Consider the following 25,360-nt stretch of genomic DNA (forward strand, 5'->3'; position numbering starts at 1 on the left):
GTCTGTCCGTCCGTCAGAGCATCCCTGCTGCCTCGCACCAGGAGAGCACCGCGGCGATGGGGACAGGCACAGGAGCAAACGCAGGTAAAGGTTTAACTCGAGTTTATTTATACATAAAGGGAGGTGACTGCACTTTGAGTTAAGGAAAAAAAAAAAAAAAAAAGGCAGGTAGACATTTGAGATGATGAATGTTTCTGACTGAAAACGTGGAGAAAGGTAAAAATGGAGCAGATGGCAGATTTCAGTGGAAAACAGAGGGCAGGGATGGGCAGGGACTGTCCTCCCCTCCCTGCAAGGCAGTAAGTGTCACTGGCGTGAGGACAGGGGCTCTCAGCAGTGGCTCTACAGTACGAGGGACGGGGAAAAGGCAGCTCAAGAGAAACTTCACCGTGATGTGAACTGACTTACAAGCAACAAAAGTAGTCCAGGATTAACTTCTGCTTAGTAACGAAAAAAGAGAAGCAATTAGCTAACTTGGGAGATTTGCTTTTAGTGATGGCAAGTAGATCTGCTTTCACGGTGGTGTGCTGAGCACCAGCTCAACTAGTGACGGCATCCAGGTCCACCAAAGCCTACGGAGAGTGTCCGCTGGGTCCTGATGCAGCACAGCCTCGTGAAGCCGCATTTCCTAGTACGTAGCAGCTTAATGACAGTGTAAAGATGTTTGGAAAAGTGAGGGCCTGAGGCCTCCCTCCCTCTCTATCAGTGGCAGAGGAGTATAAAGAAAAAAACCTCTGCCCTGTGTATGATTTGAGGTGATGCTGGACAAACCCTGTGGGCGCCCTGTGGCAGGGGAGGCCCCGGCACCAGCCGACTCCGGCAGCTAAATCACAGCAAGGCTTTACACGGGAGTAGTTCGGGCATCTGAAAGTGGAGCACGAGGGAGAGCGGAGAGCAGATGCTTGCCCAAAAGGTGTCTGTCAGCAAAGTCGCTCCACGGAACTCTGGGACAACGTTAACACATCCTGGGATGGGAATCTGCTGTGATCTTCTCGTGCCGTGCTCGGGATAACCTGATCCGCCCCGCGGTGCCTGAGCAGCGCGCGTGCTGATGTGCGGTGCATGTCAATGGGCTGCACTTCCCCATTAGCTCAAACTTAATTAGAAAAAAATAAGAGCCATATGGTAATTCGGAATACAGGCAAAACAATGTCTGTGTGTTTGGGTCTGGTATACTCAAATATTTTCCTAGAGTATTAATTTTTAATTCTTACATCAGACCCACATAAGCAAACATAAATAGGATTTTATACTTTACATAATCCATCCAGCTTGTGTTTGTTGTTACATATACTGAATAATCACTGCCTGCCACTACGTACAGAAGGGCTAATAATAAATATTAGGACACAAACTTACAAGTTAAATGAGATACAGTTAAGTAGTCGATTAAAAGGACAACCATAATCTAAGGCTACAAAAGACTAAATATTGCTTTCCTAATGTGCTTTTCTCCTTTGTTTCGGTCGCTCACCTGCCAAATCTATACCAGGAGGAGCTTGTCGGAGACTCATTTGTGGCAACGTGCATAGATTAGGGGGGGTGTAAGCGGGCTTAGTGAGAACGAGGCATGAGGAACGTACGCAGATAACCGAGAGGGTTCATCCCCCTGTGCGTAGGGACACCCGCGGTACCGGCCCCGGCTGCCGAGGCGAGCGGCGGGGCTGTTCCAAGGAGGAGCTGTTTGCTCCCCCGTCCCGGCTTCTTCTCCCCGGTGGGTCAGGCGGAGAGGGACGGGCTGTGCTCGGCGTGGGCTCGCAGGAGCGCGGCGATGTCCCCGCGGGCAGCGCGCTGGGCCAGCGACAGGGCCGAGTTTCCACCCTGCGGGAAAGGGGAGCAGGCCGGGACGTCACCGCCCGACCCCCCCGCATCCCACCCGGGCCCCCCCCCTCCGAGCCGCCCCACTCCATCCTCCGCTGCCCTGAGGGGCTCTTTGCCCCCCGTCCACTGGCCAGTTTGTCGCGGCTCTCCAGCAAGAAAAGAGCTGGCCAGGGCAGCCTCGCACCCAGCTATCGACCCCCCTCCCTCGTCGAAACGAGTCGCCTTCCTGCAAACCTCCTCGTGGTGTTTTGGGGCTTAACCTCAACCGCACAAAATACATCCCGGCTGTGCCTTCTCCTGGTCCCGGTGCCATCCCGCACGTCTTGGACAGAATTGTAGTTGAATGAGAAAATAGTGGCATAACTATAAACGCAGCCGCGTGGCCTGTCACCGCAAACCAGTGCAGGGGATTTCCACTGGCCACGCTGCTCCCCGTCCCACGCGTCCCCGCCTCGGAGAGGCGGTCGTTCTCAGGGGAGAGTTAATTGCTGCTAATTTCTTGGAGCCGAAGCTCTGCTGATTCCACCCGTACAGGATTTCACCTTTTTTTTTTTTTTTTTTTTTTTTTTTTTTGGTCAGTTTTACACCATCTTGTGCTCTTCACCCTGGTGCTCCTGTCCAGGTTGTAGCTGGGATGCGGGACGCTGCAGCAGCCACCCCCACCTGCTGCATGGCTGGCACCGAAACCAGGGGTCCTCTCCTAAAAGCAGTCCCCTGACCACGAAAGTAGACTGGAATTGTACTTCTTCACGTAAAAACCACCACCCGGGGATTACTGCCTGTAAAGCACGACCCGGCGTGTGCACGTGAGGTTGTGAACGGGACGGAGCGCGGCACCGCCGCCTCACCTTGTCGGTCAGCGCGACCTGGCAGCCGGGCTGGGCCAAGAGGAGCCGGACGATGTCGGCGTTGCCTTGCCGGCAGGCCACCATCAAGGCTGTGGTCCCCTCCTCGTCCTGCAGATTGACGTCGGCCTGGCAGGAGAGGAGGGCTCGCACCATGTCGTCCCGCTCGTGGCTGACCCCCAGCATCAGGGCGGTCTGGCCCCCCTGCAACCACACAGGGAAAGGCTGAACACCCCTTACCCACCGGCCTCCTCTAGTCCTGCTCATTCAGACTGTTTAATAACAATAATAACAATAATAACAACAACAACAACAACAACAACAACAACAACAACAACAATAATAATAATAATAATAATAATAATAATAATAATAATAATAATAATAATAATAATAATAATAACATCGTTATTGCATATATATCATAAGATTGCATATTATTAATTCAGCGTGTCTATAATAATTACTATTATTGTTGCATACTGCATATTAAATCACACTGGGGATCTTCAGCAGGTATTGCCAGAGATACCTGCCCACTTGCACCACAGCCACGTGGAGGGTCTTTGCAGCAGCGTGGTTAAACCTCCCGGCTCTCAGCTGCTCCCAAAGGCAGGTCCCCCTGAGCCCTCCTGGGCAGTTTAACTTAGGTCTAAATTAACTTTTACAGCTGTTTGGAGGAAGAGCTGGATGAGGGCATTCTGAGACCAAAATGCATGACTGATGAGTGAGTGCTCGCCAGCAAACCTGACTCAGATCCCCCACCCTGGGGGTCCACCCCACACCGCTCCTCCTTGGTATCGCTTCTTTAGACTTTAACTTTTTAGCCCAGTAAAATTATTTTGCAAAATTTTCAGCCTTCCTTTTGGCTTCTGGATCCTACCCAGTTCTTGCGTCCCTTCACAGGGAGCTGATGGGTGGCCACGCTGCAATTTATCTGGGGTTGCTTTTGTAACTTTGGGGAAATGGCAGCTCCAACCCAATGCCTACCGCCGAGTCCCAGCCTGGCGCTGCACGTGCCGTGTAAGGAACACGAATTATATCCCCAACCCGAGATCTCTGTGGGGCCATGATGCTGAGGGAGCTTATTCCCTTTTGCTCAGGCACAGCCTGAACGGCCATCGCACATAACGGGGAGGCCACGAGCTCGGCCGGAGTCGCTTTGCAGATGGGGCCGTGGCACCATCCCACGTGGGGCCACGCTCGCGTTTCAGAGAAACAGCAGAACTGTGGGGACGCACCTGGGCGGCTCGCAGGTTGACGTCCCCCTCCTTCAGCAGCTTCATCACCACCTCCATGTCCTCGCCCGTCTCGGCAGCCGCCAGCGGCGTGAGCATCACCGCCGTGTAGCCGGCGCGGTTCTGCAGGTCCAGGCGGCACACGCCTGGCCGGAGATGCGCCGCGCAGGGGGAGGATTCGGCCCCGCCACGAACCGGTCGGAGGGAAGGGGAAGCAAAGAGGGAGTTAGAAAATGTGTGGTGGTTTTCCTTCCCAGAAACAGGAGTTTCCGTAATTATGCAGGATTGAGATGTGCGAAGTATCCGATCTTGTGAGCACAGCATTAAAACGGCCCTTCCTTGGTGCTACACATTGCTGCAGTTAATTATGACTGCTTAGGTCAACTCAATTAACTTTGAAGACCAGAATCAAAAAAAAAAAAAAAAAATAAAGGGGTGAGGGGGGATTTACACAACAATTAATGCCTTGGGCATGGGCACACACCAGTTGTGGAGAGGTGGGCTGTTTACTTCGACTCCTGCAGCAAGGGAGCAGCAGAAAGAGAAGCCGTGTAAATCTATCCTGGCCCCTTTTCACTCACTTTTCAGCTCAGGGAACCTCCTTCCAACCACACCAGGAGGAACAAGCCGTGTCTAACTGGCAAGGGCTCAAGGCCCAGCCTTTCCCCGCCCCGGGACCCGGCCGCCTCGGGCACTCAGCCGCAGAAGGGGACAAACTCCCTGCCCATTTGCAGCAACAATCGGGTTATAGATGTGTATGATAATCTGCCATTTCCCTAACATTCAACGGATTGTCTGTCCCATGAGAAAAGGCCAAAGTGCCTTTATTCTTTTGGAGCGCGTGTGCGTTTTTCGCCCCATACAAGCTCAGCTGAGATTCCTTTTTTTCTTTGCAACATGAGCTGAAAGTTCAATAGTTTAACATGGAGTTTTTCTATGGCGTGGGGGCGGGGGGTTGTTATGCTCTCAGGCAGCTGATCCTCCTGCTCCAAGCCATGATGTGGCACTTGCTGCTACAAGAAGCTGGAGGAACCACCCCATCCCACCTGGACTGAGGCCATGAGGGACACCCCTTGGCCACAGGGACCCTGAGCCATCCCCAAAGTCAGACTGCAGAGCCCTCAAGATGTGTCTGGTCCCCGGGGGCACTAACGAGCCTTAAAGCCCCGAGGAGCCTCCGCTGGGACTCCCACCCACACCCATGGCCCCAGGGCCGGGCTGTGGGGGAAGAGGCTGGTTTTCAGATCAACCATGTCTCCAGGGCGGACCGTGGCCCCATGCTTGTATCTTGGATGGACTTTGGCTCTACGCTTGTCCTTTGGATGGACCTTGGCCCCATATTTGTCTCCTGAGTGGACCTTGGTCCTCTGCTTGTCTACTGGATGGCTCCCCTGCACGTATGTTGTAGTTGGTCCCCAGCCCCACCCATTTTATCTCCTTTTGCTCCTGACTGAACATCCTGGGAGGACCCTGGACCTCATTCATTATTTTCCATGTCTGGCACTGTTTCTAAACACCACCCCCGCACCATTACTTGGCTCTGCACACCGTCATCATCCCTGGGGGACTGTGCCCCATCGACAAGAGCAACATAAAATAACTTCCATACCCAACAAAATCCATGGCTGAGCAGGGCGGCTGCTCCTACCTGTGTCTAGCAGGAGCTTTGCAATTGAGAAGTTGGAGTGGGAAACGCTGTAGTGAAGAGCCGTGTTGCCGTTCCTGTCGGCCAGGTTCACCACCATCTCCAGGAGCCGGGGCTGGATGGCTCCCAGCGCCTCGAGATACGCTGCGACCGCCTCCGGGCTGGAAGACTTACGGCTTGACACCCGGAACCACTCCTGGCAGACGGTGCTCAGGACATGATGCTGAAAACACCAAGGTCTCACCGTTACTCCTGGGGTTGCCATCCTGCCAACCGGCCGCTGCCCCAGCGCCTCGCCCCGTGCCACTTCGTCCTGTGCTCTGGCATCACCCAGCCAGTATTTAGCTTGTGGTTTTGGGATTACTGCTATAACTCAAGGGGGAAAGGAATTTCCTGTGGTAACTTGAATGAGTAAGCAGAGAAAGCCTTCATCTTCTTTTTTTTTTTTTTTTTTTTTTTCCCCCCCTTTTCCTTTGTTTCTGGCTATTCTAAAACTGACTCAGAGGTCATCTCATCCCCCTCTCCTCACAAAGCTGTTCATGGCATAGTAGGGCACAGCCTGCAACTCGCCATCAGGATAATCTTATCCACTAAACATAACAAAGAACGGGAACCACATTTGAAATGGGATTGAAAAATATCTATACCAGATGCTTGTCGCTTGTGGTCCTGATTTCTGAGAGGTGCTTGCTGAGTAGTTGGCAGTCGGCAAGGAAATCTTCAGAGGGTTTGCATCTAAAAGGAAAATACTTTTGTAAATCCATCATGGGACAGAACTTGCAGGAGGTACTGAAGCAGGAAGGAGAACATGCAGTTTAGGTCAGAATATATAAACCACTTATTTAAGTGCTTAACTTTATGGACACAAGTTGTCCCATTGACTTAACATCGAGGTACAAGTACAAAGATAAGCACTTAAGTAAGTGTGCCAGTCCAGAGTCCCTAATCTGTAGGGCCAACTTCATCTGTTATGAGAATCCTTACAGTGGAAAAAACAAAACAAAAAAAATCTTATTTCTGAATCTGCAAAGAACTTTACCGAGGAACTTCACATGAGAAGGGAGAAATGAGCTAATTCTCACCAAATATGACTCACTCTGTCTTTTCCACAGTCAAGTGTAGGGCCTCAATCAATCCCCATTAGATTCTGCAGTAACTCAAACAGTATTTAGCCCTTTAAAGCCTTTTCCCATGTCTGCAGAGGTCAGTGGCTGCCTTTCCACCGAGCAGATGAAGCCCCGACCCCAGCCCCGCCGGAGCGACCGAGCCATGAAGGACAGCACGATCCCCGCCTGCGCTTCTGGCTACCTGTCAGCCCCGTGCTGAGTGCGAGGCGCTGCTTCCGCCGATGGCTCCGGCGGCTCATCGTCCTCACGTCTGTCCTGCGAGGAGGTCCCCGAGGAATTCCCCTCGCTTTCACCCCCAGCTTCCCCCTGCATGGGCTCCGACTCGTCGGCTCGTGTCTCCGTCTCGCTCTCTGCGTCCCCGTCCGATGGGCTGTCTTCACAACTCGTGTCTTCGCTTGATGTCGTTTCGTAGCTATTTGAGGACACCACATGTTACTCACTCCTTCCCCATCCACAACCACAGGGCTTGATCAAGACTCATTGAAGACACCCACTGACTCCAATGGGCCTTGGATGAAGCCCGGAGTGATACGCACGTTAAAAGATTAGAGCCACAGCCAAACTTGGGGTTAGTCTTTTTTTTTTTTTTTGGCTTCTTAAGCCAGCAGGAGCGTGATAGAAGCAGTTAATTAGCAGCAGGCAAAGTTACTTTAGGGGCTACTTGGTTGGTTTGGAGGGATGTCCGTTGCACAAGCCCCAGCGTGGCCAGGAAAGGGCTGTGTGCCACTTCCCTGCTGGGACCTGCTGGCACGCTGGTGGGGAGCTGCGAGAAACACAGAGCCCTGTGGCAAGGTGGGACAGGCAGCAGGTCGAAAACCTTGAGGACCACTAGACAAAAAAACTGTGTTTGCAGCTCCAGCACGGACTTGAGTCCACCGTTCGAGCAGCCCCGCTAGAGATACCTCTCTTCTGGTTGTCCAAAAGTACCAATAACATCTTCCACGAGACAAAACATTTCACTGTGAGGGATCCCAAAACTTTTCTCAAACTAGAGATTCCTCTACTTGCTACAAGTTGTACCCATTTCAGCAACTGTTGGTAGAAGAAGCTCTACACAACATGAGTGAGTACCACCTGATGAACCCAACAGCAGTAGCCATCGAGCTGGGAAGTTGGAGGAGCGTATGTCAGCAGAAACCAGCACCCAAACTTGCACACATAGCTGTTTGCACAGCAAAGAGGCAGTGAAACACGTCCTGCCCTCTTCGTGCCAGCACACGTACTCCTCGGTAGAAGATGTGCCAGTGTTGCTCTTAGAGTTGCATCTACAGCACACGTTGTTGTATCTAGTTAGCTCGAAGGCCAAGGAGTGTTAGATATGGGACACACAGGGAACTGAGTGTCGGAGTACAACCTAAAATACGGGTCTCCTTCACCCCGAGGTAATTCCTAATTCACTGAAATAGTCTTTCCTCGGTCCCTGAACCAACTTTTGTTGGCTGTCACTGGAGCGTGGAGGCAGGTTAGTGCCAGCGTACCCACCCAGGCGGTGCTGACCTCCTCCAAACCCCACCCAAGTTAGTGGGAATCTTCCCATGGACCCAGATGGGTCTTGGATGAAGTCCCAAAAGATGGGTGTGCAGAGAGTATCAGTCCCCAGAGTGTCCCTCGCTGCTCTGATAACAACATCTTTTCTACAGGGTTACTTACAGGTTATCAGTGCTGGATTAAAGAAGGGAGAAAAGAGGCTCCATTTCAAATGGCCTTTTAATCAAGAGGTTTGGAGGGAAAAAGAGGGGAAAAAAAAAAAAAAAAAAAGAATGACTTCTTCAGCGATACAGAGGACATCACATGTTAAAAGGCAGTTTTATCTTCTGAATGGATGCTTACCCACCATTTACCCCAACAAACTGAAGATTCTTTTTGGTCCCATTGCCTCCTGCATGGAAACCATAACCTTTCTTTTTCATGATAGATTTAAGACTGGTGGTTGGAGAGATTTCTAGCAAAATACAAAATAATAGATTAATTAAGCAGGCGTGCCACAATTATCGATGATTATTCCCAACCTCTAGCAACAAACTACAAATCATAACTGTTAGCATCTTACTTCATCTTAGGAGATTCTTTTTATGTCTTGCAAAACTATGGATGCACTTGGCCACAGCCTGGCCCTGTCCTGCCACCTTTAAAATACGGGTCTCAAACATCTCCAAGTGACTGGGAATATAACAGAAGTGACTGGGAATTATATATGTGTCCTATGAATATAAGTAGGTTTTGCTTTTGTCATAATGTTTTCTTTTTTCTTTTTTTTTTTTTTTAATATTAATGTATTGGAAAACTCCTATATAAATCTCCTATAATACTACACGGATGAGTCTTTCCATTGGATTTTGAATAGTTTCACTATGTATTGCTTATAAGTAATAGGTCACTTATCTATTTGCAAGACACACACAAACACACACACCCCACACCCCCCGCCAGTGAACAGGCAGCCTTTGGTTTCGGATTCTCATCTTTATATAAGCTAAAATTATTTTAGATGAACAGCTGTGAGTGGGGACAGGTCTTTTCCCAGCCTACTTGCTCAGTTAGCTTGAATTGGTTTTGGTTCTGGTGAACTCCATGCTGATTTACCCCAGATGAGCATGAGTCCCATATTCTTCCAAATTGCCATGTCCAATCCAATTAAGAAAAACAGATAGTTGACGGAATAGCCACAAGTATGGCCACTTTTGGAAGCTGATCCTGCGTATAACCGAGCCACAGCTTTATCAGCTCCTACATGGTTCTGTTTACTTTTTAAATTTAAGATCACATAGATTATGATACGTAGAGATTTGTCTTTCTCATACACATTTAGGAGGGACTATTTCTGATCTGACTGATACTAATTATACCACCACATCACCCCTGCTCAACACTTGAATAAGTGGGAAGAGATTTGGCCCAGATACATCGAAATCTATGCCAATATTATTTACCCAACTGTTGATAGTGTGTGTTTGAATTCTCCTTATCCGCAGGCCCTTGCGTAGAGTAGGCAGACAGCAACGAGTTTAAGGAATTAACTAATTGGTTCTGAATGGAGCTGAGCTTGGAGGCCGGCTGTTTAATAGCGCTTGCTAACTCAGGGTAGCCGTGCTCCAAACACAGCCACTGCTCCTGCAAAAGCTCCTGGATTTTTTTTACGTATTGGCCGATGGGGTCAACAGCAGGGAGATCCTCGCGGTCAGATGGACCTTCCTCTTCCAGCCCATCCCGAGCTTTATCTTCTCCAAAGCTTGTCTTGTTTTCACCTGCGATTGAGCCAATTCTTGTTCCTCGGTAGCTCTCTGCAGTCACTGCGTGAGCAGCGAGACTCTGGGTATCGTAGTTATTCCTGTGATTTTGATTGGCATCGCCGACGTGCTCGTCAATCTTCAGCTGGGTGAAGCATGGTCCAGCCTCGACGTTGGCTTCCCTAAAATGTCTGGGTCCCTCTCCACCGACACCGGTGTGAGCATCTGCCAGTCCCCGATCTCCACAAGCACCCGGCTCCGTCGTCTGCGCATTCACGTTGTCTGCTCTCCGGGCGCTGCATCCTATGGATTTGGTGGAGACTGGGATATTTACATTGATGCCTTTATCATGGGCTTGCTTGGCCCCGGTGACCTGCGAGAGGTCGGTGTTCACCGCAGCGTCGTGGCACTGCAAAGCCCCGCCGCTCCGCCTGGACGGCGGCTCAGCCTCTTTGGTGTTTTCCTGGCAGAGCTTCTCTTCCAGCTGAGCTTTGGAGCTGGCCAGTAACTTAATGCTTTTCTCCTTCTCCTTGATCTCATGATCCTGCTGCTCCAGCACTGCCCTGATCTGCTCGAGCTCTTCCTTCTTCTTGCCCAGCTGCTCCTCCAGAGCAGCAATCTGCTGCTTCAGCGCGGCAACCCCGCCGGGCTCTCCGGCATCACGAGGCTGAGGACCACAGCTCTCCTCGTTCTCTCCAGCCCGGACACTCCCCTCCTCAGCTTTCTTCAGCACGCTCAGAGCGATTTCACTCACGCTTAACTCCCTTTCCCCAGGGTTCGTGAGCTGGAGGGCAGCCAGTGAGGACGGTTCACCCCCGGCCAAGGCGGAGCGACCGCCGGCGTCGGCGCCGTCGCCCTCCTCTCCGCCGCTCTCCATCACCACCTGCAGCTGCGGTGCTGCGGGATGCTGGTTTTGCCACGGCGGCTGCATCTGCCCCAGCCCTGGGCTGCCCCCACCGGGATGCTCCGCCTGAAGAGAGACGTCTTGCTCCAAGCTCATCTCCCGGGGGAGATTTAACACGCCGCCGTCGGAGCCCGGCGAGCGCGGCGCGGGGCGAAAGGCGCTTTCGGAGCCGCTGTGGTGGTGGCAGTGGTGGGGACGTGGCCGGAGGGGCGAGGGCAGCCTGCCGTCCCCCGGCGGGGGCTGGCCGGGCGGCAGCGCGGCGGGCATGCTGGAAGCTCGCAGCAGTTGCGGCCGCCCCCGGAGCTCGCCCTCCTGCCAGCCCAGCTCCGCCTGCCGCCGCGTCTCCGCCAAAAGGGCTTTCCGTCGGTAACTCGGCTCGTCGGGCACGGGGAGGGGTGCCTCGTTGGGCAGGAGGGGGCGGGGGGGCTCCTCCGCCCCCAGGGATGCCTTTCGCTGGGGGAAGGAGCAGGTCGCCGTCCAGCTCTTGCTGGGAGCAGCCGCGCACCCACGGGAGCCGTTCTCGGGCAGGCTGAAGTTCCGGGGCAGGGTGCTGAATTTTGGCTGCTTGGCTTTCCGGTGGATGTGAACCCTTCTGATGGTGTTCCCTTTCTCGATGTCATCTACGTACTTCAGGAAGTCCAGGTCCAAGTGGAAGCCATACGGCGTCTCCACAGAGTAGGGGAGGCTGCGGGGCTGCTCCCTCTCCCCATTGGGTTTGGGTGGCTGGCCATCTGCTGAAACAAGCCAAAAAATAAATTAAAAAAAAAAAAAAAAAAAAAAAAAAAGAGGTGACTGAATTTTGACGACAATAACAAAGAAACATGCTTAGAGCAGGGGGCAAATGTTACTGCTTTTTTCATCTCAGTTTCAGGCAGGGGGGGGGGGGGGGAGGGGGCTGCAGTTTGTCATTGTGGGTGCTCGTGGTGAAGCTGCGCACAGATGCAGCAACACGTGCAAAGGTCCGACGTGGTTTTTCCAGAGGTGAATCAGGTAATTGTTGCACTGAGGAAGCTGAAAATTTGCTGACATCACGGCTCTAATTGGCAATTAAGCAAACAGCAGGTTTTGCAGGCAGAGCTACGTGTCTCTGTAAGTATAAAAAGCTGCCCGATGTATAATAAATCCAGCTCAAAAACAGAAGGTGGAACCAATCCGTGACAGTTACGTTTTTCAAGGCTTTTGGTTTTAACTTTTCCGTGGCCTAAGTAGTGCCGTGCACGCCAATCGGGATGATCATTGCATCGTTTCACCAGCAAACACCAGGTCACAAATGATTGCTTGGAAATGATGAATACAGCACCGGGCAGAGGCCGGACTCAGACAGAGCCGCATCCATGCGAAACACGTGCCTCCCAAGGTGACCGGCTGCTCGGCACCGAGCACGGCTTTTAATTGAGGAAAACGGCCACGAAATGCCTGACAGTGTGTTTGCCCGCCCAGCCGTCGCGGGCGAACGGCGGCGGCTCCAGCAGCACAGCCCAAGGCTCCTGGTTTAACACAACTTCACACAGTCAGCTCCAGCCTGCCAAAACTCACAGCCCCCAAATTTCAACCTTGGGGGTCTAAATAGTTAAACCCCTGCATCACTGCTTGGTTTTCTTTATGCAGCAAGTCTGTGAAATCACGGGGTTTTGGGCTGCTTTGCACCTCTGAGCAAACGAGCTGGGCTGGATGAGGGTGAGGAGGGGCAGAGCGACCAGGAGAAACCAGTTTTCAGGGCTGCTCCCTTTGTCTCCATCCCGGTGCAGCAGCTGCACGGGGGGCCGGGAGGGTTTGGCACGGCTTTCGGTGCCGCCCAGCACGGAGCATCACCGAGACGCAGCCGCCTTCCCGACGGGAAGCAGCACGTGAAAGTCAGAGGGACGACAGAGGGAAAACGTCACGTAGGGTAACACTGCACAAGAGCAAAGCCTGGACGGAGGGAGCAGAGGAGATCTGTCCTGCCTACGTTCCGCAGAGGGCGGGAGGACAAATACATGATGACCTGAGAGCTGTGACCGTGTTTTCGCTGCGGCTTAGGAAGTCTGCATAATACATGAACGATGCATTTTTCATCTCCTGGCCCCAGTGTGCATCTATAGACAACAGGTTATTTACAGTATTTCTGGTAAGGAAATTACTTCAGGGCTTTTTTTTTTTTTTTTTTTTTTTTTTTTTTTCTGTTTGTTTTCCCCAAGAAAAAAATGAACAAGCAAACATCCCGTAACTTCCATACCATCTGTCTTCTCCATGGTGTGGTCTAATCGGGCCGTCAGTTAAACATCCTCTGACAAGCTAGGTCAGATGAGTTGTTTCACCCTTGAAAAAAAAGAAACAGATACTTTTAATTTAAAAAAAAACTCAATCATTTGAACTCAATCTCTCCTTAAAGCCTTACACCTCTTCACAGGCCACCCTCCCCCCCTCTTTCTTTCCCACATTCTGCAGCCTGGCTGTGTCTGCTAAGCACTTTCAAGCTGCTTAATCAATAGCTCCTTTCCCAGCGGCAACAACTCGTGCTTCATAGACACATCCCAGGTAGCTGGTACTTATAAAACATCCCCTGCATTACAGATGGTTTTGACTGCAAATGAGGAAAGACAGACATTTAGCATAATTTCTGTCGGGCTTGAGATAGATGGCATTTCCTTGACTCCTGTAAGCTGGATATATCCAACATAATATAACATCTCTGAAAACTGCAAGGCATACAACCTATATATAGAAATGACTATTTTTTGACCTTTTTTTTTTTTTCTTTTTAAATGCATAATAAGCAAAGCTTCAAAATTTACGTTACATCTTATTCAGACGAAACCCATTATTTCAGAGCATGTCCCTACTGTTATAAAGAACCTTCACCAAATTGCTTTCATATCAGGGAAAATCTTCAGGTGGAGATCTACCACAGCCTACATAATGAACATCACCTCCAGCCTGGTCTGCATTGCCCTCCAGCTCCTTCCAGTCACGTGGACACATGTGAGACCCTCCTGAAGAGCAAGAGATTAAGGCTGGGAACAACCAAGCAAGGTCCTGGGTGAAGCTTCTCTCCTCCACATCCTTTAGAAAAACAGAGGGAATAGGCAGGCAAGGGAAAAGGAGCTTGAGGCAGTTGGACATCGCTGCAGGAGGCTTCCTAACTTGCCTGAGAAGGGCAACATTGCTCAGACTGAGAAGCTCTGTCTTTTAATTCCTGCTACGGGGGAAAAAGTGGGGGTTTCTTGCAGAGTAGGTTACTTATTTAGGATTTTCCTTCAAGCATCTAGTTTGGTTCCTGGTCCCACAGCAGCTTAGAAGTCCATCCCTGCTTCTCCCTGAACTATGCAAGATTTTCAGGGGTAGGACCAAGGAGCACAAAGCCTACGTCCAGCCAGCCCCAGGCAGCTGGGGACATGGCCAGGACTATTTATTCCATAATCCAGCTCACATTCATCTCGTTGATCAAACCGTCGGCGTCTGAACTCATTTTCTGCTTATACTACCTTGCCTAAGTGAGGGCTTTAGCACTTGGCCATGCTTCCAGAGCTCCCTACCAACTTTTACCCCTCTCTTCACACAGCATCGTACTTATCCAGCACTGGCTTCGTTCACCTTTCTACTTTCTCTTCTGCAGCAACCACCAGCAGAACCATCTCTGGAGAGCTCTGGCTCATTCACCATCTCAAGAGAAGCTCTGTCTTGTTGGTCTTCTCCACTCTGCAGATTCTAAATTCTCTTTTTCTCAGGGAATTATTTTTGCGTCGTGCAATTCATCTTTCTTCTTGTGGCAACGGCAAGAAAACTGGATATACAGCACAGATAAGGATACACAGAGCGTAGCAGTGCTGCTGTTATTCTCTTCTAGAAGCACTGACATGACATGTTTTAACTACAACAAAGGCCAGAGGGCAAACAAAGCCAAATCCTGTTGTATTGTGATCGTAGGACGGGTACGTTCAAAGACCAAAACGTTTTGAAGAACCAACAGGTTCTGTCATTCAGGTAGACAAGTTTATTGTCAATCTACAGCCCTGATGGAAAGTTTGGAGGGTCCCAACCCAAGGAGAACATCAAAACTCTCAAAAGTGCCTCCAGGGTTGGCACCTCCTTGATGCTCATGTGGCCGGATGGCAACGTTGATGCCCGCCCAACGCCATGCGAGCTGCTGAAACACCTTGACCAGCAGCCTCTCCACGTGCTCTCCAATTAACTGCACTTATTCCATAAAAAGGAATTTTTTCTGTCTCCTCCTGCCAATAAACAGCACGTGCCAAAATGAATGCTAACCTCTTTCTCTTTTTTTTTTTTTTTTTAATTTTCCGATTACAGTCCATTATGGAACACATACAGATCCCAGCTACAGTCTGACCAGCTACACTTCACTCTTTTAGGTCATTTATTTACAAGGGGGAGAAAAGCCAGTGAATAGGATGCTTTTTAATATCTAGATAATTACCTGTAATTGGTTCATTTATGAGCTGGCTGGGTCCCAACTCTGCAGCCCAAATTGATACTACGACTCTTCTCTTTTGACCAATCTACTTCAGAATCGCCTCGTAAAAGGATGCTGAATGTATCCTACCAGCTTGCTGATGTTCTCCTGTCCCCCCTGGAGCAGCTGAGGCGGGGAGTGGATGGCTTTGAGCCAAAAAACACGGCTCCTTGGACCCCACAGCTGCTTTCTGATGCCTTTCCCTAATAAAAATATGATTAAAAATGAAGTAACCAACCAGAAGCAGCGTACCCATAGGCCCAGTGTCCGGCCTACAATATGGGGCAGGGCAGCACTTTTAGGTGGGTCTCCATCCTGCTAATACCTGCTATGCTGACCCTCTGTCAGGTTCTATATTTGCTGAGTTTTCCCCTATTGAATAAAATTGAAGAACACTTATTTTCCTCTCCAGGCAGGCAACATCGCCACGTGCACCGCATCGCTGATTTTTACCTTTCTGACACAGAAAGGCTGTGGGGAAGATGAATCCAGGTTTGAATTACGTTGCTTTTAGCAAGGCAGAAATACATACAGAAATGGAAATCGAAAAGCCAAATATGTGAGAAGGCAACAGCACAGAGTGAAGTGGTTTTATTCCCCGGGGCAGTCCATTTGCAGGGACAATGTACTGTCTTTTTAACTAGCCCTGTCTCAAACACTGGCTCTTTACAGTCGCATTTAACCCCTCTTTTACTCTGTCCCACTTGCCAGGCAATGTAAGCGCCTGCCTGCTCCTCCATCCGCCCCAGCCAGCAGAGAGGAGAGCACCATTACACCCCAGAAGATTTAAAGAACAAATTAACTCCACCACAAAGACAAATATATATGAATTTCATTCTCCCAGAGCATCTTGCTAGCAATTTTAAATTGGAAACACTTAACCCTGTGCCTATAAATAAGAAGATAATTCATCCCTGCTGAGCAGCACTTTAGCACAGTCTCATTAGCTATAACACAACATTTTTTTTGAGCTCTGCCTGTCGTATTCTCCTGCACTGCAGCAAGGGCTTTAGCACTTCGTGGTGAAAGGAAAAACTATCGCTAGAAAAGCGTCTTGTCGTGTTACCTTTTCATGATCCCATCTACAAGCCCATCAGGGAGCAGAACCACTTGCCTCCCTCAAAAGCATCTTTTCCCATGCCGAGAGCCGGCAGTGACGGTTTCGGAGCAGCAAACATGCCTTTTCCAGCTGTTAAAAAGTTGGTCAGCTGAGCAGTGACCTTGCTCGGAAAGCAAATACAAGTTTAAAACAAGAAGCACCGAAGAGGGATTAATTCTCTAATAAAGCAGCCCAGCTCTCTCCTATGACCTTTCCGAGGACAGTTCAAGCCCGCTGCATAAAACGAGTTACTTTTCCCAGCGCAGTTCCCTCTCCCATCGAACACAAAACACTAAGCGCCGCTGGGGCTGTCGCCGCGCCGCCTCCCTGACCGGGAAAGATCATTGAAAAGACAGTCAATTATGGGTGGCAGGGTTCTCATTATACCTGATGCTGCAGGCTGCAGCCGGAGCTCGCCCTCCGCATGCTGCACCCTCCCAGGCTGAAGGCATTAGTTATTCTGCTGAGCGCCTCTCCCAAGGAGACGCGAGCGGCTGCCGCGATTAAAAGGCGGCACCTTTAGCGGAAGCCGCAGAAGGTCTCAGCGTCCGTCACTCATCCCGCCGAAGCCCCGTTCCCACGCGCGGAGCAGAAAGAGCCCCCTCGGCCCTTTACCCTCCTCCCCGCAGCTCTGGCCCCTCACCTCACGCCCATCCATCCGCCGTCCCCGGGAGGTGCTGACCAGGACGGGGTGACGGCGGGAACGCGGCCGTGCGTAACAGCGGGACGGGAGGAGGACGCCTGACCCTCCGTGCCGCGGCGAGGAGGGATGGGCAGCTTCCCCCCCCACACACACACACCCCTCCGGGCTCCCGGGGGGTGCCAGCGGGGACTGTCTGTATAAAATGCTCCAGCCCTCTGCAGCGGGGTTATCACTGCAAACTTCAAACCGCAGGAGAGGTCGCAGAGCAGACCTGGGGTGATTTTGGGGGTAGGGTATGCGGGGCACGAGGCGCGGTGATGGGCCGAGCGCCCAGCCCGAGCCCCTGCGCTGGCATGCCAGCCGGGCATCCCGGATTGCTGCACCCCCAGGCTGGCAAAAAGGGGAAAAAACCCACCCCCGCTTTGATCTCTGCACTGAACTTGCAACAACTTCATGCTTGCAAAGGCAGAGGGGTTCAGATCCCGCCCAGCTCCCCGCAGCCCCTCTGTGAACCTCTTCCAGGGCTGGGAAAGAAAATCCTGAAAAGCAGAGGCATCCCACCGGGACCCGGGGGCTCTGTCGGGGGCTTTCGCCAGGGACTCGCATCACGGAGCAGCGCCAGCACCTTCCCCATCGCTTAACAAGCGGCGCAACCAAAATGCTCGTGTTAGCAGGAAAAACCACATTTCATTACTCTCTGTCTGCAGAGCGGAGCTGCTGGCACTCCTGCAGGCTCACCGCGCTCGTGCAACTACTAAATGTAACTTTAACAGATTAAGTTTGAAGAAAAGCAGAAAAGTTTTGCCTGTGCAGGAAGCAAAATTGCCTGGACGCGTAGAGAAACGGCAGCAGTTTGTTCTCGCTAGCGCTCCCCAGGACACGGATGGGTTAACTTCTTAGCCAAGGAATGAAAAATAACCCCCTGATTTCAGCAGCCGGTTAAATGCTGCCTTTCCCACGCGGCTCCAGCATCCCACACCACGCTGGGCCATGACTCCATGTTGACAGCTTTCTGCTTTCACAAGCAATTGCTGAGCTCAGGGTTCAAAACGAATTCAAGAGCATGTTGGCTTATTCAACGTTTACTCCGAATATTTTCTGTCACATTCTTCTGGTTTAGTTACGCTCGTGCATCTTTTCTGAGTGTGTTCGTAGGGGTTTGTTGCTTGTGTTCTCCATACAAAGCAGCACGATGGAAAAATATACATACTTCTCTACGGCACTGATTTTAAAGCCTAAAAGAATTGTTTGGTTTTCCCACTGGGAAGACCCAGCAGGAAGTTTTTATTTGGAGCATTTCCTTATTGCAGTTACACATATGAGACCTACAGTTTTTCCCAGATTTAATCCCCATGGGTCTGAAGAAGGTCTTCAAGTCTGCGTCCCCTTAAATAAGCTTTTTGTCAGGAGCTGTGAATGGATGGAGTCAAAGCATGCAAATGAATTAATTATGGGTTGGTGCTCGATGGATCTGGCTTCAGATAGCTTTGCCCAACGGGGCGGGTGCAGGGTGGGAAATGGGGAAGGGTTTCACCTGGGCACAGCCCGACATTGTCCCACAAGCGCAAGGACTGAGGTCATGGCCGAAAATTGCTGCTGCTTTACGTTGTACACCAGCTGTCAGGGGGGATTTTGCTTTACAGGCTGCTCCCATGGATGACAGGAAACAGACGGCCACAAAATGGCTCAAAAGCCACCCCGCCGGTCCCTGCCTGTCCCCACCACAGCCACCGCTGCCTTCTTGGACGCTCGCAGGGCCGATGGGCAGAGCTGCTGCCTTCCTTCCTCTCCCCAAGCAGAATCGCTGCAGGACGGGAGGTTTGGGCTTCACTTGCTGCCCCCCGCTCCCCTCCGCCGCACGGACCGAGCTTGCCCGTGGTACCCAAAGGGTTACACCCAAACCTGCTCCATCCAGGCGGTCTGCTTGATTGCACAACAACCAGCCCAGCTATTATTGCAAGTGGACATACCAGGAATAAATATAGCCTCTCGGGGAATATTTGTTGTACAGATTTTTCAATTCTGTTTTCACTGCAAAGGAAGAAAAATAACCCATTTCCAGTCTGCTGGGGACAGCCACACGGGTGGGATCTCCGTTGTGCGGAGGTGGGCTGCAATCGGCTGCCGGCTGGCACAGGCACGGGAAGGAGTTTCCTTCCAGGCGGAAAATAAAAGAAGTTTGAAAACTCTGTGGGGTTAAATAAATAAATAAGTAAATAAAGGCAGTTTAAAGTCCTGCTTTGCATGGCAAGTAGTTGCCATGAGGTTGTGGGAGCAAACAGGGTTTCCACTGCAAGAAAACTGCATCCCCGGAGCCCACCAGCTGCGCTCCCGGGTGCATTTGGCATCGTGAAACCGTCGCTGCCAGCGGCCCCGCACCCCGCAGCATCGCTCAGAAACGGCAGCTCGGGCCAGTTGTGGGGGGCGGGCACATGCTGGGCTGGTCCGTGCTGCCTGTCAGGGGGTGGAAGGCAGCTGAGCAGACCCCAAAATTAAAGTGGGGAGACCGGACGCTGCCCGAGACCCAAGAAGCCCATGGCCACAAACCCTTCAGCATCCAGAAAGGCGAGCTGGCAAGCTGGATCCAGCCCAGCCCGGCGTCCACCCTGCAGCCCCGCGCGGCTCGGCGCTGCGCTTGCTGGGCGGGCTGCCCTCCGCCCTGGTGTCACCCGACTGCACGTGCCGAACCGGAGTGGGACCGGATTTGAGGGGTGCAAAACCAGCCGTCGTACGGGGAGAGCAGAGGTAGCAGTTAAAAAAGCGTGACAAGAAAAGGGACGTAAATCTTTAACCTCCCTGAAAACGACACACCGCGTAGTCCAGACACCTGCTTAAAATTCACCCTCTGGCCCAGGGCCCGCGGATGGCTTCGGCACGTGGCTTGTGGCCACGGGTACCTTGGGGCACTGGCCACAGCGTTTTATCGCACCCCAGGCTGAAGCTCCCTTGGCTGCTGCCTGCCCAGGGCTTCTCCAGAGGAGACCTGGGAGCTGGAAGCACTTTGTGGGTGGTTGAGAGGGACGAGTTCCCTCTGCAACCCATCAGCTCGTGGGTGCACCGACGGAGAGGGTCAGGCTGGCCTCCCACCCTCCATCACTCCCTCTGCAAAATTACGTGCACGAAGCAGCGGAGGGGGGCTGGATGGGGCTGGGGCTGGGGGCTGCTGGCACGGAAAACATCCTGGAGGCACGCGGAGCCTCACTGGTGTTGGAGAGAGAGCGTCAGGCTCGTGAGAAATCTGAATAATTAACCCAGCGCCACTTAATAAAGAAGATGATCGCTTTCGGCGTGTATGCAACCTTCGGCGGCCAGAGGTACTCAAACAGCCATTTCAGGCATCTTTTCAAATGTCAGTAATAAAGTTATACAGATACTGATTTTATTAAAGCTGCTTATTGCTGTTTAATAAATGCCATGAGCTTCCTGCCAGCATTTCCATTAGAGACGGGTCAGGACGAGACCTGGAGGTATCAGATATCCAAACTCTCACCCTCTTTAATGGCTCACCAGGAGGGGAAACTGATCACATTCATCCCCTCCTCTGATAACCTCTTTTCCAACTGACCTTCAGCTCATTCCAGCCACGGTCTTATAAAAGCTTTGGTCGATTCTCATGATTTTATCCTGTGCCTTGAAAACTGCAGCGTTTTCCCTGAAGTCTCCTCTCCCTGAGCCAGGCGATCAGAAAAACCGCTTGAAGATGTGAATTGAAAGCGCTCCACAGTCAGAAGGCAGACAAAAATCTGAAGCGTTTCATTTCTAATGTTTACACTTTTTGCCTCAATCCCACAAGTTTCGGGGCGGGGGGGTGGGTGTGTGTGTGAAACCAATTAAGCCCTCCTTTGGCTTCTGATCTCTTCCAAGCTGCTGCTTTCCACCTCCTTGACCTTGGGACAGGTTAAGCTTTGCTGTCATGTTACTGAATAATTTCCATGTGGTCAAAGAAGCTGGTGGCAACTTTATGACAACAGGGCTGTCCTTGGCTTGGCCAGGGCCTGGTGCATCCCTGGAGCTCCTGTGCTCATCCAACTTGAAAGCCCAACCTTTGGCCCAAGTTGGGCTGGAAATGTCTCTCTTTCCTAAGGAAAACCAGGATCCTCTGGCTGTTTTGATAAGCTGGTTGTGGAAAGGAACCATCAAACCAAGGTGTTCCTGCTTGTTGGGAAAGTCTCTTCCATTCCACTTTGATCTTGCTCAGATGGTTACCGAGATGTGGGACAGCACAGGGAGGAAACGGTGTTGTGCCATGTCTGATCCCCTTGGTGCTTACTGAGCATGATGAAACACCGGAGTTTGTGGAACTGGAAAAACCCACCCCAACCCACAAACAGAGCTTCCTAAACCCACCTGCCCAAGAAATCACCAAAAAGGGCATTTGTTGTTGTGAAAGCTGACTGGCGTTCCAGTGCCTCTCCTATCTGACCTCGGTAAAGTTCCCATCACCAACACAGGTCTTTGTCTGCTGAAAGCAGGACTTTGAGGTGCTTTTAGAAAAGCCCTGTTCTCTGCTTGCCTATTTTTCTCCTCTTCCCTGGGTAACCACTGCAGTCCCCCATGGAGGCACAAGGACATTTTACATCGAATTCTGGCCTGAGGCAACAAGGCTTGGATTGATCACACTCATGACAGGTTTAAAAACCTCTTTCAACAGGAATATTTATTTTTCAGGCCACCTGAAACCACTCTCCACGTTGATCAGGACCATGGAGGGGATGGACATGCCACCTTCTTCCCCTGAGGGTGATTTCCACGTGGCTGCCAGGAGCCGGGAGACCTCCAGCCGTGTTTCCCACCCACTCACCCAGGTTATGGGAAAGGTTTAGGAAACGAGGACTTTCCTACAGCTTTTTGACTAAGCTCAGGCTGCATGTTGCTGGTGTCTTTTCAGCTTTCTCACTTGCACCAAGACTCACGTTCAGCCCCGACAGACAGAGAAACTGGCTGCAATGATGAATTTAAGGTAATCACATTTGGAAGACGGGATCCTCTGCGTGCCGGTGGGCTTTTTCACCGTATTTAATGTTTCTGACTCCACCAGATTGTCCATTTTGGCAGTATATTATCACAATAATGACAGTAACTTCTTTTTCATGTGCTGTTTAAACCCTGGGATGGGCAGGACTTGAGGCTTCCCGAGGCACAACGCCGGAAACTTCAAGTCCACCGAGGACTAAAATAAATAAGGCTGAGAAGGAGCTCTCTGCAGCCAGTGCCTTCCCACTGCTCTCCCCTAGAGCTAGCAGCGTGCGAATATGCACGGTCGGGGATTTCTGCCCCGAGCCACTGGCTCCTTCACACCCCCCAAGACGGAGCCAGGGCTTTAGTGACCAAAATCTGCCCCTCACCGCTCTTGAGCAAGGCAGAGTCACGTAACTCCTGCCATACGGAGCACCGAATGGAAAATACAGTAATATTCTGTATTTACAAGGGCATGGAGTGATAGGACAAGGGGGTAACAGCTTTAAACTAACAGAGGAAACATTTAGATTAGGTCTAAGGCAGAAATTCTTCCCTGTGCCAGGGGTGAGGCGCTGACCCACGGTGCCCAGAGCAGCTGTGGGTGCCCCCTCCCTGGAAGGGTTCAAGGCCAGGTTGGATGGGGCTGGGAGCACCCTGGGCTGGGGGAAGGGGGCCCTGCCCAGGGCAGGGGGGTGGGACTGGGGGGGCTTTGAGGTCCTTCCTACCCAAACCTTTCTATGATTCTATCATTGCTTTTTTCTCTAACAAATAAGGCCATGTTCATCCCTGGTGCTGCTCCCAAAGCCTCCTTGAAAATACCCAAGATTTGATGCATAACGCGCAGTGATAAAAATGCGACTTTCAAAATATTTGACGGCTGTAAAACCGCAGGGGGAGGGACCTGAATTGGCAACGAGCTCGTGAATGTGCTTGTATTCATCGGCCATCTCGCAGAATCTCAAAGCTGCTCCAGATGTGAAGGATGTTTTGAGACCAAACCTCTCCCTCCCAAAATGTGCCCACGCCGAGCGCCGCAGAGGCTGTTTGATGGGAAGCAACGTCGCACTCCTGCTCGGCAGTAAATAAATATAGGAGGGGGTTATTTCGGTTAGCGGAGGGCGAAGGGAGACTGTGACACCAAATCGGATGGCTCCTGTGGGAACGAGCCAGCCCCAGCACTGCACAAGGCGGATGATTTCTGCACTTGGGAGATAAAACCTTCTCCATGATCAGACTTTCCTGAAAAGAACTGACTGTGGCTCTGGTTTTCCTATTCACAAGTGGTTTGGAAACTGCACCGGGAGACTGACAGAGCCCATGGCAGCAACAGGCTCCCCCCATCTTATCTTCCAGTTTTGGGATGATTTTAATGAATCCATTGGCTGATCCCTCCTTAACCACAGATTCCCCAGCCAGGTCACTGTTCGTCAGGCTGGCTGCCATTTCAGCAGATATATTTATTTTTGAAATATTACCATAAAAGTGACAAAAAAAATCAATCATAAACCCGAGGTTATAGGCTCCCTCCTCTCATTTACCATTTCAGGAATCATTTAAGAGATCAGCTTTTCCATTTAGTCCATCCCAAATCAAACACAAGACACCAGCAAGACTACAAAATGGGTATGAAGGCAAATGCTGCTCTTTTTTACAGTGCTCCCCTTCTCTCTGCCCATGGCTGCGGTTCCTATCCTTACCCAGCATGTGCAATGTTTTTGGGTGCTCATCACCTTCATTTGCACCACGCAGCTAAAATATTTAATTTCTGGTTTAGCCCCCGGACACAGAAACCCCTTCCTGGCAGTGTCGCATCCCGTAGCTGTGAGGAAAATGAGATAACCCTGTTCAGTACAGTCCCGCTTCCATCTCTGGCCGGTATACATCACACCAAGAGCATCCAGACCACGACCTCCTCTGCCCTGAATTGACTTGGATTTGCAGCTGAAATTATCCAACCCACTTTCTGCCATCACCAATCTTCTCACAGACCACCCAGCCTCTTCTACAAACACCTCAGGTGATGGTCTACCCCGGTTGCGGCAGCGCCCTGTTCACACTCACTCTGATTTCTCCTGGAGCAGAGTCAGAGCCCGGCACGAGTTTGCTTTAGGCCTGTGAGAAATCGCAAGCCGAGCGCCGGGAGCTGACGAAAGTGTTTGCACGGGGCACGCCTGGTCCCGGCAGAGTTGGGCTGCTCAAAAATGCCCTGGCAGCGGCCGCTGCCGAGGAAAGGCGATGCTGCCTGCGAGGGAGAGGCACTGCCCGGCCCTCCGCTCGCTGCCAAAAGTGCTGCCGGAGCAGCCCCTCATCTCGGCCCACCCTGAGGATGCAGAAATCTGGAGCTCAGCCTGATCCCGCTCTACAGCCGGGCCAGAGCCCTGAGGGACAGGCGGCTCAGGGAACCGGAGCACAAACCTCGCTAGAGACAGAAATGAGTTACGGCGCCAAGGGTTTCTGTGTCCGGATGGCTGGAAAAGCGGCGAGGAAACGGGGAGAGGCTGGAGGCAGGCGCCGGCGACAGTGCTGAGCCGCGGAGGCTGGGCTGGGGCTTGTCTGAACCACATCTTCGCGGCTGGGGAGGGTTTTGTGACTGGGCTTTGAGGCTCAACGCAACTCTGGCTGCTCTGGGATCCTGGTGACTTCTGCTGCACGGCCCGGGGTTTGAGGGGGGGGCCCTTCCCTGCCCTCACACGGTGATGTCCGGGGGTGTCGTTCCACACACCCCCCGCACGCCCCCGCCAAGGGCTCGGAGCCTTCCTGCCCTCTCCCCGCTGCCCAGCCACGCTCTGTGCCTCCGTCCCGCACCCACGGGTGCTCCTGTCCCGCGTGATTCAGGGCTGTCGCTGCCTCTAAACAAGCCCGTCGAGGGGGTCAGGCACCCCCAGCGCACCCCCAGAGCGCCCTCTGAGGCACGCCCGGAGCACCCTTCAGGTGTCCCCTCAGGACCCCCTCACCCCCCCTGGGGCACCCTCTGAGTCACCCCCAGCACTTCCGAAGCGCCCCTGAGCACCCACTGCCCCCACCCCCCCCCCGCCAAGTACCCTCCCAGCACCCCCCAATTATCCCCTCAGCATCCCGCCAGCCCCTCCCCGGAGCGCCCCTCAGAGCAAACCCCGGGCCGGCGCGTGGGGAGGCGGCGTTCCCCTGCCCCCCCCCCCCCCACCGCCCTGCCCCGTCCCCCCCCTCCCCGTCCCCCGGGATCCGCCGCGGGCCGGGACCCCCCCCCCCCGCCCCGGGGCTCCCACCGGCCCCTCCCTGCGCGGCGCGGCCGGTACCTGGGAGCGGCGGGAGCAGCGCGGCGGTGCCGGCGGCCCCGCTGCCTCCGCCCGGGGACGCGGCGCGGCGGGGCGGGGCGGGGCGGGGCGGGGGCCCGAGGCCGCGGGGATGGGCTGCGGGAGG

At 52.4% G+C, this 25,360-nt stretch overlaps 1 protein-coding gene across 10 annotated transcripts; it reads right to left on the reverse strand.

The window, feature by feature from the left end:
- Window positions 1-1,240: 1,240 nt before the first annotated feature.
- KANK4 (KN motif and ankyrin repeat domains 4) lies at window positions 1,241-25,317 on the reverse strand. 10 transcript variants are annotated; one of them, XM_042808132.1, is made up of 11 exons: window positions 17,003-17,029; window positions 13,717-13,849; window positions 13,023-13,105; window positions 9,607-11,541; window positions 8,507-8,618; window positions 6,858-7,088; window positions 6,197-6,284; window positions 5,553-5,772; window positions 3,908-4,050; window positions 2,670-2,870; window positions 1,241-1,821 (listed from the first exon to the last, which is right to left on the reverse strand). In XM_042808132.1, exons 3-11 carry the CDS (start codon window positions 13,036-13,038, stop codon window positions 1,720-1,722), a joined length of 3,048 nt encoding a protein of 1,015 aa, XP_042664066.1. In that variant the 5' UTR covers window positions 13,039-13,105; window positions 13,717-13,849; window positions 17,003-17,029; the 3' UTR covers window positions 1,241-1,719. The 10 variants fall into 10 exon arrangements, with proteins under 10 accessions (XP_042664066.1, XP_042664069.1, XP_042664091.1 ...); XM_042808135.1 differs by lacking the exon at window positions 17,003-17,029 and adding an exon at window positions 16,747-16,973; XM_042808157.1 differs by lacking the exon at window positions 17,003-17,029 and adding an exon at window positions 16,747-16,972 and having other exon boundaries at window positions 9,607-11,538.
- Between the last annotated feature and the right edge of the window lie 43 nt (window positions 25,318-25,360).

This window comes from Tyto alba, unplaced genomic scaffold (assembly GCF_018691265.1).
Source record: "Tyto alba isolate M040663 unplaced genomic scaffold, T.alba_DEE_v4.0 Super-Scaffold_1000006, whole genome shotgun sequence".
NCBI lineage: Eukaryota > Metazoa > Chordata > Aves > Strigiformes > Tytonidae > Tyto > Tyto alba.